General features: G+C 39.5%; 1 protein-coding gene across 16 annotated transcripts in view; it reads left to right on the top strand.

Moving 5' to 3' along the window:
• Nucleotides 1-4,164: 4,164 nt before the first annotated feature.
• rbm12 (RNA binding motif protein 12) overlaps nucleotides 4,165-16,371 on the top strand; it is a 58,121-nt gene continuing 45,914 nt past the window's right edge. For 2 of the 16 annotated variants that reach the window (XM_008109950.3, XM_008109948.3), the window contains exons 1-2: nucleotides 4,168-4,319; nucleotides 7,097-7,183. Coding sequence is in view for 7 of the 16 variants with exons in the window: in XM_008109947.3 (XP_008108154.2) it covers nucleotides 11,050-13,809 (2,760 nt within the window). In the remaining 9 variants the exon portion in view is untranslated. Of the gene's footprint in view, nucleotides 4,320-4,341; nucleotides 4,541-7,096; nucleotides 7,184-11,028; nucleotides 15,479-16,371 lie in introns of those variants that run through there. The other 14 variants (XM_008109952.3, XM_062978757.1, XM_062978758.1 and 11 more) reach the window with 12 other exon arrangements.

Genomic DNA, 16,371 nt, shown 5'->3' with positions numbered 1-16,371 from the left:
ACGGCACTTCCTCATACCAGGTCGTAAATTAGTTAATCTTGCCTCCCCACTTTTTATAAGTGGTACCTTATCTCCTACTTGATAGATGCAACTATCTTTTGGGTTGCTAGGTCAGCAACGAGCAGGGGCTATTTTTTATTTTTAATTGACGGGTGCTCACCCCGCCACGGGCTGGCCTCGAACTCATGACCTCATGGTCAGAGTGATTTAAGGCAGCTGCTCAACAGCTGCGCCACAGCCCGGCCAATTATTGGACAAGTTGTCTCTCAAACTGTGATCCTCTGGTTGTTTTGGACTTCAGCTCCCAGAAATCTCAGCGAGTTTACCAGCTGTTAGGAATTGTGGGAACTGAAATCCAAAACATCTGGAGGAGCAGAGTTTGAGAAATTCTGTTCTATGCTTTATAGCATTAGTAGTGCCTTTCTGTTCCAACATGGAATAGTGGTTTAAACACTGGAGTATGGCTCGAGACCAGAGTTCAAATCTGTGCTTTACCATGGGAACTCATTGGGTGAGCTTATGTAAGTCACACTCAGTCTTAGAAAGGCAAAGTCCCGGTGAACAAATCTTGCCAAGAAATCTCTGTGACAGTGTCACATAAGTGAAATATGACTTGAAGGCACAAAACAAAAAGCAACAATTAAAAGCCTACTTGTTCCATGCAAACACTTGTAAACTGCACCTACACAAATTCCATCATTTCAGGGATGAAACAATAGCAAACAAAAACTTTTTAATTATGTGTCATAACCAGGAATTGGGATGAAGGCAATTTCCCAGATGGCTTTGGAGAATGAGTTCAAGAAGAGAAGCAGTTATACTTTCAAGTGCTTGTCACTACTACTAATATACTCTAGCCTGGAGGCTGTAATCTTTTACATAAAGTCTGGCAAATCTTTGTTTAATTTTAAAAGTTACAAGCAAAGTCAGAAAGAGCTCCCTATTACCAGAGCTGCAAACTGGTACCATTGCTGCACTGAAGAATACCACACAGGCACTGGCACACTGGTAAGATGTTATGGGAAAATATGCTTTAACTAAATTACTGTATATACAACCCTTTGCATGCGTTACTTGTGTCCAGTGCAACCATCTTAAAAAGACAACCTACCTCTGGGGCAGTAATTCACCTGGGATAGGAGGACATAGGGACTGTTCAGCAAAGAGAATGTGTGCCCCTCTAAGGCCCACATACTTGTCATGAGAAATTAAATAGGGACTCAAATGTATTATTACCAGTCATCCCACCAGTGGTATACAAAAACATTGCTGAAATTGTAACAATAGTGACAGTTTTCAAAGTGTGTGTATGTTTATGTATATTATATCTATATTCTAGAGACAATTAAAAACAAAGATGAAAAGAATTGTGCAGTTGCACCCAGGCTCACACTAGAGAATGGATCCACTTTAAATCCGGTTTCTTCCCCATGGAGAATTTTGGGGCTTATAGTTTAGGGAGGGCAGGTCCTGGACCTCACTACATTACAAACCCCAGAATTCTGCAGGAGGCAGAAACTAGATTTAAAGTGGATCCATGCTCTAGTGCAGTGGTTCTCAACCTGTGGGTACCCAGGTGTTTTGGCTTACAATTCCCAGAAATCCCAGCCAGCTTACCAGCTGTTAGGATTTCTGGGAGTTGAAGGCCAAAACATCTGGGTTGAGAGCCACTGTTCTACTGTGAGGAGGCAGTAAATGTCTTTAGTGCTAACCTGTCTTAACTTTCTATCAGCTTGGGGGATGCTGGTTTGCCTTCCTATTTGAGCAAGGAATCCCACAGAAACAATGTCTACGCTATTGCTTTAGAGATACTGTAACAATTTATTAACTGGGCTTGGGCCTATCTCCACCCAGATACTATCTTGGTTTCCCCACAACAAAGTCCCTACTTAAAGTTTGAAGGTAACTGGTTGTTCTTGAAGTCACTGCAAGTGGATGATTCTGGAGACGAAGGATAAATGAAAGTTTCCCTTGCTCACATTCTTTGGTAAAGGGGCCTCTGAGGCACCCAATGCCCAAGGTGATCAGGCCGGAGGCTAAGAGAACAGGCCTCTCTTATTGAGGCCTGGCACCTTGCTGAAGGTGCTGGAAACTCCAAGGCTGCCACTCAGTATAGTCAAATGAGTTCCCAGAATAGTAGTTAGTAGTACTGGCTTGAAATTGCCTATCTAAGCCTGGATCTCACTGTACTTACTTACTTACTTAGGCGATCCCTCGTAGTTTGAGGATGATGGTCCTCCATTTCTGTTTTCTTGGGTATGGATCCGTAGATGGCTGAAGAGACCTATTCTTGATCTGCATGTTCTCCCGCAGTGAGGACATCGGTTTCCAGGTGGAAGGCGGTCTCGGTCAGGGTTGGCTTGAGGGGCCTTCCTCTTGGCACATTTCTTCCTTAAACCCTCCATTCGCGCCTCTTCGAACTCCACAGCACTGCTGCTCACAGCTGACCTGCAATTAGAGCGCTCAAGGGGCCAGGGCTTCCCAGTTCTCAGTGTCTATGTCACAGTTTTTAAGGTTGGCTTTAAGCCCATCTTTAAATCTCTTTTCCTGCCCACCAACATTACGTTTCCTGTTCTAGAGTTCGGAGTAGAGTAACTGCTTTGGGAGACAGTGATCGGGCATTTGGACAATGTGGCAAGTCCAGCGGAGTTGATGGCGTAGGAGCATCACTTCAATGCTGGTGGTCTTTGCTTCCTCAAGCACACTGACATTTGTCCGCCTGTCTTCCCAAGAGATTTGCAGGATTTTTCTGAGGCAACGCTGATGGAAAGCTCCAGGAGTTGAGTGTGACGTCTGTATACCGTCCATGTTTCACAGGCGTAGAGCAGGGTTGGGAGGACAATGGCTTTATAAACGAGCACCTTGATATCTCTACGGATGTCCCGATCGTCAAACACTCTCTGCTTCATACGGAAAAATGCTGCACTCGCTGAGTTCAGGCGGTGTTGTATTTCAGTGTCAATGTTGACTTTTGTGGAGAGGTGGCTGCCAAGGTAGTGGAAATGGTCAGCGTTTTCTAACATTACACCATTAAGCTGTATTCCTGGCATTGCAGAGGGATTAGCTGGTGCCTGTTGGAAGAGCACTTTGGTTTTCTCGATGTTCAATGAGAGGCTGAGCTTCTTGTATGCTTCTGTGAAGGTGTTTAGAGTGGCTTGTAGGTCTTCTTCTGAGTGCGCACAGACTACGTTGTCATCGGCATATTGGAGTTCTATAACAGATGTTGTGGTGACCTTGGTTTTGGTTCTCTGTCTGCTGAGGTTAAATAGCTTGCTGTGATCAACTATAGACATGTCTTGCTTCCAAGATTCCTTGGTGGTAATAACTCTAATCTAAAATGGCTCCCTTTCCCCAGGCAAAGGGGCGGGCAAACTTACTGATACAAACCAGGAAGGGTTTTCTTAAACTCCGTCCTAGACAAACAGAAAAATGGCTATTGTCAAGCTGTGAATGCGGCACCCTAACAAAAGGAATTGGAATTTATACAGTTCCAGCACAAGAATGATCTTTGCTTTTAAGTGACCCCAGGAGATAAATGTACCATAAGAGTCTCGCTTATCCAACCTTCGCTCAGCCAACGTTCTGTATTATCCAAGGTAGTTGGCCTCCCGCCCGGATCCACAGCTGTTTCTCTAGGCAGCAATGCGCAGCGGGATAACATGCCCAACAACAACACAAGTGCTGCCACGCTCCCAAACAAGTGGCAGACTTGTTGTAAAACATGTTTTGGTGCTTAATTTGTAAAATCATAACTTAATTTGACGTTTAATAGGCTTTTCCTTAATCCCTCCTTATTATCCAACATGTTCGTTTATCCAACGTTTTGCCGGCCCGTTTATGTTGCATAAGACTCTACTGTAGATACATACAAACACTTATTAAATGCTCTTTTAATATTTGTTTTCAATAGAGTTTCAGGCATGGGCCAACTTGGGCCCTCCGGCTGTTTTGGACTTCAACTCCCACAATTCCTAACAGCCCATAGGCTTTGGACTTCAACTCCCACAATTCCTAACAGCCCATAGGCTGTTAGCAATTGTGGGAGTTGAAGTCCAAAACAGCCGGAGGGCCCAAGTTTGCCCATGCCTGGATAAGATTTAGGGCCTAGTAGTCGGAGACAGGCAAACCTTACCACGCCCCCTCGCAGGCCACGCCCCTTCCTCAGCGGCGGAAGGCAGGGGCCCGGAGGCGGCGCAGGCGGGCGGCCATTTTGTGGCGCTGCGCGGTGGCAGGCGCTGGGCTCAGCGCGGGGAGCGGGGCCTGTGTGGCGGCGAGTCCCTCTCTTTCTAACCCCTTTCCTCCCCCGTACAGGCCGCTCGGTAAGAACCCAGAGGCTGCCGCGGCCGGCCCTCCGGCTCCTGGGGAGGACGTGCCCGGCGCAGGCCTCTTCCCACACAAAGGCAGGCGGGAGGGCGGGAACTAGGCCTGAGGGAAACTCCGTCCAGAGGAATGTGGGCTCCGTGAGGAGGTGTAGCGTGGCTGGGCCGCTTGTGGGCCCGGCGCGTTTGTAGCCCCCTCCTTTTGTGAGGTGTGCGTGTAGGTGAGTATCGGAGGATCCTTCCCCAGGCGGAATTAACGAAGCCAGGGCTTCATTGACCGGGGTTTTGCGGTGATGCTCCGCTGGGAGAAAAACAGAGGATGGTGTAGGCCTCCTACTCGAGGGAGATTAGAGCGCTTTGAAGCCCAGCGTGTTCTCTTCAGAGAAACCAAAATGGCTGGGCTGCTGCTGAGATTTCGGCATCGTCTTGAGCTGCAACGTTTACGCCCCGATTCTCTGGCGTTCACATCGAATTAAGTTTCGCCCATGTGCTGTGATGGATTGTGATGTTTTAGAATGGCTGTTTATCTTTATACTTTTAAAAAATGTTGGCTTGTGTTTGGTTTAAAAAAAATGCGAATAACTCCAGCGTCGAATTGTGTTACGGTGTAAATGCAAAATCTGAAGTTTCTAAGCCTCTTGGTTGCAAAAATTAAAAGCGGTGACATGAAGTGATGTTTGCGAAGCTGGTTTTGGTGGTGTGTTGGAAGGAAAAGGCTTAAAAGAGCACGTTTGGCTTGACTTGGTTTACCTGCTTAGCTCAGTTCTTTAAATACTGTGGAATGGATTAGTATATTGAATTAAATGAGGAAAACAATATGGTGCGGCTAGGTTTGAACCTTGGCTAATTCCCCAGAATTTAGTGTCTTGTGACAATTGCCTTTAACATACAGGTCTCTTTTGCACTTTATTTGAATAGCTTCTGTTCTGCTGTAAAGATTGACATTCTATTTTGCAGGATAGAAATTTATTTGAAACAATGCTATCACAGAAATGCATAGATGACATTAATTGGCTAATTGTAGAATGACTAAGCATATTGGTGTAAGTACTTTCAAATGGTTTTTTAATAGGCAAAGTTTTTATTACTGTATTCCTATCTTCTTGGCTCTTCCATTGTGAATTCTCATAATGAAGCTCATCTTCCCAGTCCTTTCTCTCCTTGTGGGGAGAGTGAACGTGTGAACAGTTTACTTGTGGTCTTAATAGCATTTGTTCAACAGTAACCAGTGTGCTGAAGATTACATTGAGATGTTACTTTCTGTAGCTGCATATGCTGTGCATTTCATTCATCCTAGGATGTTATCCTAGTCTTCATAGCATGTTGATACAGGTTTCAGAATTCAAACATGTTTGAAAAACGTTGCCTCAATTAGTGGTCAAGACCAGAAATAAATGAACATTGCAGAAAGCCTGAGTGTGTATATTAGTCTATTTTTTCAAATGGCTTTGATTTGTGCCTCCGTTCCTTAATATATTATTTGGAATCATCCATGCAGTATGAAACACAGACTATAGCGATGTGGAGAAAACTGTGTTGACAGCTTATTCCAGGCTCCTGCCATTTCTTTTGTAATGTCTGTGTAGAAAATCTGTGAGTCAAATGGAAATGAAGTAAGTAATCTTTAGAATTGGGCCAAAATTGTTCACCAAGTTAATGGTCTTCAGTTAAACAAAATGTTGTAAGAGATTTGAGACCTACTGAAAAATGTCAGTAAATTACTGTGCAAATGACATGTTTACTGTGAGTTGCTTTTTGAAGCTGATTAATTTAGAACCAGTCAGATTTTTAGTTATACACATTTGTTCAGACTAACGTTTTGACAAAAATTCTTGTGGGAATATTTACTTTTTGTGATGATGATTGGTGGGTTCTGTTTTGGAAGCTTTGTTTTGATAAATGATTAGTTGGCTGCTGTGGGTCAGCAAGTGCTTTGTTTAAATTAAGTCTAGTAACAATCAAAAAGAATTAGGGTGAGGTACAAATATGACATTGTGTATCAAGTTGTTCAGGGGGACGTAATTCCTTGTTTTTTGTTACTTTTCTCTAAATCAAAATAATGTTAGGACTGTAAGTTCGGATTCTCAGATGACATTAGAATTCTGTGTATTGAGGTTCTTATGTATAAACATGCTGATTATGAAATATTGATTGATCCAGTGCTCAGAGTTAGATTGTCCTCTTTGTGGCCTGTATTGGATCACACCAGTGGCTTTTGTAACTCTAAAATTAAATGATGTGTCAAACATTATCATAGTAAAATAAATAGAAGTGTGTTGCAAATTATATGGAGTTTAATTTGATTTCAGCAAATGTGATAGCAGTTAATGAATGTGTCTGGTTCTATAAAGTGCATCTTCACTTAACAAGCTGTGTAGAATTATAGAAGTTGCCTTGTAAAAAAAACTTTCTATTCTTTTTCAAATAGAAGAAAAGTAAATGAACTCTCTTTCTGAAACAAATACTACCTAGAGAGTACTATTAAAAGGAGAACTTATCTAATGAATGTATGTTTTGTGGCTTTTACACTTGTATTTATTTTCATTTTGAGGATGTTTTGGTTCAAAATAAAACTGTGATTTCTGTTATTAAAGTATGTGGTGCAGTGAAAGAGATAAACGTCTTACACATTCTTTAAATTGGTGGTTGCCATGTGTTGGAGTGCCCTATTATGGTCATGGGCCCAAACTTTCATAATACACAGTTCATTGTGGACTGTTGACTCCAGTTGTCTGTTCCCTGCATTGATTTTTGCCTCCATTTATTCTTTATTTCAGTCTAAAAGTTGGTTTTAATTGGTTGCCCACAGGATTGACTTGGCTTCTGCTACTTGTTAAGGAAAAAAAAAACACCTCTTCTTGCAGGTAAGAGACTCTGAAGATATATTTATGCTTAGATAATAGAGTCTGTTTTAATAAATAAATTTGTTCTAGAAGTTTAAATGACTAAATTATATAGTGATTTTTTCATGTTTGGACCAGTTGTGATTATTTTTGTAAACATTTTTGTGGACAGATTTTTTTTGGCTTTTGTCATGCAGTGATTTTAAAATTTCTATTATAATGCCAGCATATAGCAGTTGTCATGTAGTTGTTAAAAGTAGCCATGTAAACTTTTAAAATAGGCTTTTCCAGGGCTTACCTATGAATTCCATTCTTACTTAGTCGGTTCTTTTTAGCAAAATTGTCTCCCCTTTGTTGCTTGGATTCACATTTATTATATTTGTACCTCTGACTTTTAGCCAGAAATGACTACCAAATATGCTTTTTGTTGATGATACTGTTGCTGCTGCTTTGTGCTTTCAAATCATTTCTGACTTATGGTGATTGAAAAGTGAATCTATCACAGATTTGTTTAAATTGGATTTATCTTTGCCTGCCTCAGAGGCTGAGAAAATGTGACTTGCTCAAGGTCAGCCAGTGGGTTTCCATGGCTAAATGAGGATTTGAACCCCTATCTCCAGAGTTCTAGTTCAACACTCAAACCACGAGACCACATTGTCACTTTTTTCTGATACAAAAAACATAATTTGCAACAATATTTGGATCTCTATTTAGATTAAGAAATGCAGATATTGCAGTCATACCTACAATCTGGAAAACTGGTAATGTGCTAATTAGCCTTTTATGTAATTTTAAAAATGGTTGTAAGTGTTAGATTGTACATGCCATTATGCTTTGTCTTTAAAAAGAGTCATATGACTTTCTTCAAGCAAAGTCATGTTATGTTGAGGTATTCAGTCTTTTGTGCTTGCTGAATATAGATTGAAAAAGATTTTATTTTCCATTTTTCTCTATATTTGGAAATTGTTTTACTGCACTCTTATATTTAAAAGAAGTGTTATCAAAATTTAAAACATTAGTAATTAAAAAGCAACAGCACAACATAGAGTGAACACTTAATTCAAATTAGAAATGAAAGTTACGTTGAAATAGATTTCATTCATATAAAAGCAATTAAAGATGGATCCAAATGAGTTTCTCTCAAAACTCCCTTCCAGAGTTGTGATACCAAGTTAGAAAACATCCTATTCCTCAATGTTCTCCCATAATTTCTTCTGTGGAGAAACATGGATCCAGCTTCTAAGGTTTATCTTCGTGCTTATGGAGATTCAAAAGGAGTACAAAATGATATATACGGTTATCTCATGACTGCTTATGGTTGCAGAGTAGGTTCTGAATGTAGCATGTTTTTACTGATTCACTGAATAGAAATGACTGGAAATGCAAATGATTTTTTTTTTTGAAACATTGATACTCACAATCTTGTTTTCGGATCTGCCACCTTCCTTTAGTCAAAACATACATTTGGAGGACCCATCTTGAGATTTTTGCCAAATAGTTACCCGCTGGAAATGCTACAATAGTGGGCCACCATAAATCCAGCCCATTAGTGAAGTATGTGGTATAACGTAAACCAAATTGCAAACTGGACAATGAGCTTTGTGATGAGTCTTAAACCTGTAAATTCTTCAGTAACAAATGTGGGCTTTCAAACATTTGATGGAATGTTTAAATCATACTTAAAATATGTTTTTGTACTTCTGTAACACCTGTGTTACTAGATAACATTACTTACAGACCCTTTGCTCATTGTACAGAATTGCTTTGGCTTTTTTAATCAAACTATTCTACTGAGAAGTGCCTGTTTGATTTTTGCTGTCGACATTACAACTAAACTTGTATTTGGATTCTCTGTCAAATACATATATGCACTCAATTGCCTTTTAGGCCTTGTAATGCATTTGTATTTATATAAAGAATTATTGTAAATTCATTTTCCATTCACTTCTACATGCTTTACATAATTCTGGTTTTATATGCAAAATTGGGGAAAAACCCAGAATTGGTGACCGTTTTTCAAAATAATACATAGGTATATATGATAATAAACTGAGTACTCCATTACAGTACAATAAATATTAAATATTACTATTATACAAGAACACAAATTAAACGCATTCCTTATTTAATAGTAATATATTAATAGTTTGCCATAAATTAAATATCAATTCCAGTAATTACTAATCCAGTTCTGTATTTGTTGTCATTGATGTTACTGATATTTATTCACTTTACTTATACGCTATTTGGCCCCCAAGATTGATACTCAAGGTCACTTAGAATTACAGTGATTACAATATAGTTACAATATACAAAAGTATCAACATTATAGTAGAATTAAAACTATTAACATTATTAAAACAAGATAAGAATGCCACTTAGCATAGAATATATTTGGCAGGACTATTTGTCATGCTAACTATTTATTATAGAAAATCATATGAAGCATAAATATTCCACACTATGATGTATATAGTCATAAGGATTGCATTTGTAATTGCTTTATGTAGTTATCATCAGTCTTGCCATTAATGAAATGAAATGACCCACCTTAAGAAAAGATTGTCAGCGTTAATAAAACGTTTTCAACAGTACTGTTTGTATTTCTGGGAATTCAGTGCAAGATCTTTAGTGCGAGAACTCCAGAAACACCATGCAGGTTCATTGTATATACAGTAGAGGACCTATTATGTCATAGACTCCTCAGCTTCCATTTGAAAAACTCATGCCTATTTTCATAATGTAATTTGTGGATGACTTAGAATAATGGAATAATAGAGTTGGAAGAGACCTTATGGGCATCCAGTCCAACCCCCTGCCAAGAAGCAGAAGCTTCTCATATTCATTGGAGTTCACTTAGGTAATTTAACTCGTTTGTTACCAGAATCTAAACAACATTGCACCATATATATTTCCTGTCTTGTTTTATAATTAGAAAATGTATTCGTTGGCTGCGTCACTGTCTCAGCTTAAATTCATTTTGTAGCTTTCTCTGCAACCATAAGGTTCTTTTCACATTTAATTGCTTTAACAACTTCTGATGTTTCAAACACAAATTTTCATGCTTTTGTAGAGGTAAAATGCTCCTTGTTAGCTTCAATCTGATGAATGGTTGTAAGAACATTTTCTTCCTTTTTTTAGTTATGTCCTTTCCCTTAGAGAGTCCAGCCCTTTTAATCTAGACACAGCTGAAGCATTGTTACATAGGTGGGTCAGAAACACACCCGACTGAATTTTAACATTATCTGGAAAATTAGAAAAACTGGTTTTACAAGGATGTCTAGGCTGTATTAATAATTTCTGGCTGACATCTAAAGAGTTCCTCTTTCTACATTGTCTAGAAATTCTAAACTTTACTATAGAAACATCAGTTCAGCTGCTCAGTTTAGAGGATTTTAAGATGGAGTTAATGGATTTACAAAATGTATGAGGTACTAGGAATAGGAATCAAGAAGAGGCAAGGAATAGAAGTTTCCAAATACCTTACATTGTGATATTAATGCCTAAGAATTTTCAAATGTAAAATGTTGAAGTAAGCTTCTAAAATGTAGGGTGTTGTGTAACATATGAGCTAAATTGAAGATTTTTGTTTATTTAATATTACAATTGTCATTCTTGAAGCTCTGTGTTCTTTCAATATATTTTTGTACCAGTTATGACTAATTTCATGAAGCTAATAGTCTTTAATGTTTCATACTGAAACTGAATGGAAAAATTTCCATAATCTTCTAATATACTTTGTAGAAAATGCCACAGATTTACTTTTAGAATCTTTATTCAAGATCTTCAGGCATATTTAAACATATGTAGGTTAAGCGTATGGTATCAAATAGTCTGACCTAGCCGTTGCCTTTTCTCATCTGCAGGTGTGTGTGTTTCAGCGCAGCATGGCTGTGGTCATCCGCTTACAAGGTCTCCCAATTGTGGCGGGGACTATGGACATTCGCCACTTCTTCTCTGGATTGACCATTCCTGATGGGGGCGTGCATATAGTAGGGGGTGAGCTGGGTGAGGCTTTCATCGTCTTTGCCACTGATGAAGATGCAAGGCTTGGTATGATGCGAACAGGTGGTGCCATTAAAGGGTCTAAAGTAACACTACTGCTAAGCAGTAAAACTGAAATGCAAAATATGATTGAACTCAGTCGCAGGCGCTTTGAAACAGCCAATCTAGATATGCCGCCAGCAAATGCTAGCAGATCTGGGCCACCACCTAGTTCTGGAATAAGTAGCAGGGTCACTCTTCCTACTACAGTTCCTAATTTTAACAGCCCCTCTCCTGGTGTAGTTACTGCAGCTACTTCCGTTCATGAAAGTAACAAAAACATACCAACATTCTCCACTGCAAGTATGGGAACGGCACCTCCCAATCTCGGTCCTACTTTTGGAAGTCCCACATTTAGCTCTACTGTACCTAGTACAGCATCTCCAATGAATACTATACCACCTCCACCAATACCTCCTATTCCAGCTATACCATCATTGCCCCCAATGCCTTCGATTCCTCCTATGCCCGTTCCACCTCCCGTACCTACACTGCCTCCTGTGCCACCTGTTCCCCCAATACCTCCTGTACCTCCTGTGCCACCTATGACACCTTTGCCTCCATTATCAGGAATGCCTCCTATGAATCCACCACCTGTGGCACCTTTGCCTACTGGAATGAATGGTTCTGGAACAGGCATGAATCTGAGCAGTAACATGAATCCAATGTTCATGAATCCCATAAATGCTATTCAGATCAATTCTCAGAGTGGTGTAAAACCACTTCCTATTAATCCAGATGACCTGTATGTCAGTATCCATGGAATGCCATTTTCAGCAACAGAATCAGATGTCAAAGATTTTTTCCACGGACTTCGTGTTGATGCAGTGCATATTTTGAAAGATCATGTGGGACGAAATAATGGAAATGGATTCGTTAAATTTTGCTCTCCTCCTGATACATTTGAGGCCTTGAAACGAAACAGGATGCTCATGATTCAGCGCTATGTTGAAGTTAGTCCTGCAACAGAGAGACAGTGGGTGACTGCAGGAGGCCACATAACATTCAAGCAAACCATGGGTCCTTCTGGACAAAACCATCCTTCTCCTCAGACTCTCTCTATGTCTAAATCTCCCAATGGTCAGAAAAGGTCAAGGTCCAGATCGCCACATGATCAGGGCTTCTGTGTTTATTTAAAAGGTCTTCCTTTTGAATCTGAGAACAAACATGTAATCGATTTTTTTAAAAAGCTAGATATTGTGGAAGATAGTATTTACATAGCTTATGGACCGAATGGAAAAGCACTTGGTGAAGGTTTTGTTGAATTCAGAAATGAAGCTGATTATAAAGCAGCTTTATGTCATCATAAACAATACATAGGAAACCGTTTTATTCAAGTTCATCCCATAACTAAAAAGGCTATGCTGGAAAAGATAGAGATGATTCGGAAAAGACTGCAAAGTTTCAACTATGATCAGCGAGAGATCATGATAAATACAGAAGGGGAGATGGGCCCGCCTAAATTATGTGCACGTATATCCAATATTCCCTACAACATTACCAAAATGGAAATTATTCAGTTTCTGGAAGGTCTCGCAGTAGACGAAAACTCTATCCAGATCCTTGTTGATACCAATGGCCAAGGCTTAGGACAAGCATTGGTCCAGTTAAAAACTGAAGAAGATGCTCGTAAGTCAGAGCGCCTACATCGAAAGAAACTGAATGGCAGGGATGTTGTGCTAAGGTTAATTTCGTTTGAAGAAATGAAAGAAATTGAAAGAAACCCTCCTACTCTAGGGAAAAAAATCTTTAAAATGCCATTGCCAGGGAGTACAGTAGTGCCAGGAGTACAGAACGCTGGTGGGGATGAACATTCTTTCATAGGTAGTAGTTCAAAGGATACAAGCAGTGGTCCACCCTTTCACTTTCCCAGTAATTTCAGTGGGTCAAATGCGTTCGGACCCCCTATTCCACCACCAGGTATAGGAGGAGGTGGCTTTGGTGATTCTAGACCAGGAATGCCACCTATTGGAAATAGTGGTTTGCCGGGTTTGCCTGGTTCAGGAATAGATGTCCCACGATTCCCAGGTGGGCCTAGTAATTTAACTGGGCCACCTGGTTTTGGAGGTGGCCCTCAGAACTTTGGTAATGGCCCTGGTAATATAACCGGTCCTCCTACTTTTGGTAGTGGACCTCCAAATCTAAGTGGTGGGCCTGGACACTTAAGTGGGCCTCCAGGATTTGTGCCTGGACCTGGACCTGGACCTGGATCTGGCCCTGGATCTGGCCCTGGATCTGGCCCTGGACTTGGCCCTGGATCTGGCCCTGGACTTGGCCCTGGCCCTGGCCCTGGCCCTGGCCCTGGCCCTGGCAACCTACATATTGCAGGTCCACCTGGGTTTGGAGCTGGTTCTGGTAAGCCAGGACCAACTGTTATTAAAGTTCAGAATATGCCCTTTACTGTATCAGTGGATGAAATTTTGGATTTTTTCTATGGCTATCAGGTAATTCCAGGTTCAGTGTGCTTAAAATATAATGAAAAAGGTATGACCACAGGTGAAGCAATGGTTGCATTTGAATCTCGTGATGAAGCAATGGCAGCTGTTGTTGATCTGAATGATAGACCAATAGGCTCAAGAAAAGTGAAACTTGTTCTAGGGTAGGTGGTATATAAGATGTTGTAGAATAGATACCAGTGCTGTGATTTCTGCATTCAGACTGTTTTCTAGTAGCTCCAGTTAGGATCTGTAAATTGTTTAAATTTCACATTGTTTTGATAAGACTGAGAATCCTGGTTTAACTGTGTACAGAACAATCACTGCATAGGTAAATGTGCAGTTGTTCTGAAAGTACAAATACATGGAGAAGGATTCTCATCAATAGAAGTGGTTTGCTGATGTTGAATTGACCATGAAATGTTCATCATGGTGGCTAGATTGGTTTTATGAAATGTTGGAGAAGGAAATTTTTCATGATGATGCTAGTGATCTCTTAGTGAGTGGTATTGCAAGCCAATGTAAAATAGTCAGTAGCTATTTCTAGAGTTGGTTAAAAGCTGACTGGATTTATTTGTTTACATGTCAGTTATTTTGTTTCAAAATCCTGATTTTACTTTGCATCTAAATAAAGTCTAAGTATACAGATTGTTTATGTACCTTTTCCCTCAAAGATACTTGGTGTATGGACAGTGAAATTATGTACATTAAGAAACATTTAGGCAGTTTTTCTATATATGAACAGAACATTCTGTTAAATTCCAGGATTTTATGGAATAATTTTAGTTCTTATTGCAACTGATTGTATAGAATAAGATTTTTGCCACAAGTGTAGGTAACCTTGTTTATTATTCTGAATCTTTATTAACTGTATACTAAAAATTGAATACACGGAGGTGCCATACAATGCCACAACTTGAAAATATTGCTGTTTGATTAGATGGATTTGTTAGGATTGTATGTTACAGTTGGGATATGATGCTCATTGCTTGGTTTTTGTACACTCTATGTTGTGTATCCTTTTGAACCACATTCTTATGAAACCTCTTGGTTTTAATTGAAAGCAAGGGATTGATGCGAAGTGTTAATGTTAACGATCGTTTGTGTTATTATGACTTCATGAAACCTTGTGAATTATTGCTGTGGATCGCTTAAAGAATTAAAGCTTTGAAAACATCTCCCAACCCATTTTGATTTCTTAAGGTCTTTCCAGTTCTAAATTTTGTGTAGAATTTTGACCTTCTTAGTTCTCTTAGGATGGAATGAACATGAACTGATACAGAAAATCAAAGTAGAATTTTTGACTGTTCATGATTAGATTTTCATAAACAAGATGATTTGATGAATTATCTGGTACCCCAATATCATTGTAAATTGAACAATTTTTGAGATACTGTGTTCCCATTTAATGAAAAATGGTATCCATTTAAGTTTTCTATGATGGAAGATTTGATGTTCATAGCCTGGCATAATACATAAATACAAGTGGCAACCGTTCTGTTAACCCAGTGTGTAAGATGGATACTAAAAAATCTCTTCATGTGACATGAGAGGATTTGGCAGTACCGTAATTGTTTGAAGGACTGTGAAGGTGTTGCAATGAAGAGGTGGCTGTATTACACATTTTGTAATTCATGGATTTGAAACTGTTTTGACAGGAACAGAGATGGTGCATTCCTGGAAAATGACATGATTGTATACACTGTTAAAATTACTAAGCCTCCTGTTAATAAAACTGTGTTTTTGAATATTCATGCTATCTATTTTAATCGTCTGTTTGAACAGCAGACTACCTTTGTTGAAAGGCTAATAAACATTTTGATTTGGGGAGAAATGACCAGTTGAGGAAAATGATGTTTTCTTCTCTTATTTTAAAGTTTTGTCTAATTCTTGAGTAGTTTGAATTACTTCAATAATTTGGATATTCCTGCTTTATTGGAAAGATTAAAAAAGGTTTTGATCCAGATTTCACAGATGGCACAGAGAATCAGTGAAAGTTTTTTTTTCTGGGGAGAATAGGCAGGGGCACATTTTTCACCAGTTCTCATGGCATCCCCTTGTACCATTCTTGTGTGCTGGAGAGTTTTTTAGGCCTTTTGGTATGCACATGGGGTGCAGGTGGAAAGAAGAAAGATCACCTGCTTTCCTTCACTTCTGGTGCAAATGGAACTATGCTAACTATTATTCCTGAGTGCTAAGCGCAAGTCCACTGGAAAGGTTTGAATGTTGTGAGCAGTATCTTCTGTGAGCAGATGAGAAGCTTTGGATCCAACTGGTAGATTAAAAAAAATAGTATGTGTCTTTATAACTGAGTATCACTTTAAATTTTGAAAGAGTTCCAGCATTGCTTTTCTTGGTGTGAAATGAAATTAGAGTGCTAGTTTCTGGACTTCCCCACCTCAGTGTATTGGTTACATTATATACTCATGTATAAGTCTAGACATTTTAGTCAGAATATCAGCCCCCAAAAACTGGGTTGACTTATGCATAGTTACTGTGATCATTGTACCTTAGCTCTTATCAAAGAAGCACTGACTCCCACTATTCTCTCTGTCGTAGCTTTGCTTCTGGACTTTTTGAATGCCCGGGGCAGGGAAATAGCAGTGGTGGCCAGGGGTGGCTGGTCACCAGAGATACCATTGGTTTTTACCATCTTTGAAGAATTCTGCAAACTCCAGAAAATGGGCTTTAAGAAATTCCTGCTGGAATAATTTTTCCAGTCCCTTCCTC

Source organism: Anolis carolinensis, chromosome 4, assembly GCF_035594765.1.
Source record: "Anolis carolinensis isolate JA03-04 chromosome 4, rAnoCar3.1.pri, whole genome shotgun sequence".
Taxonomy (NCBI): Eukaryota; Metazoa; Chordata; class Lepidosauria; order Squamata; family Dactyloidae; genus Anolis; species Anolis carolinensis.
This window is presented reverse-complemented; position numbering and strand designations above follow the sequence as displayed.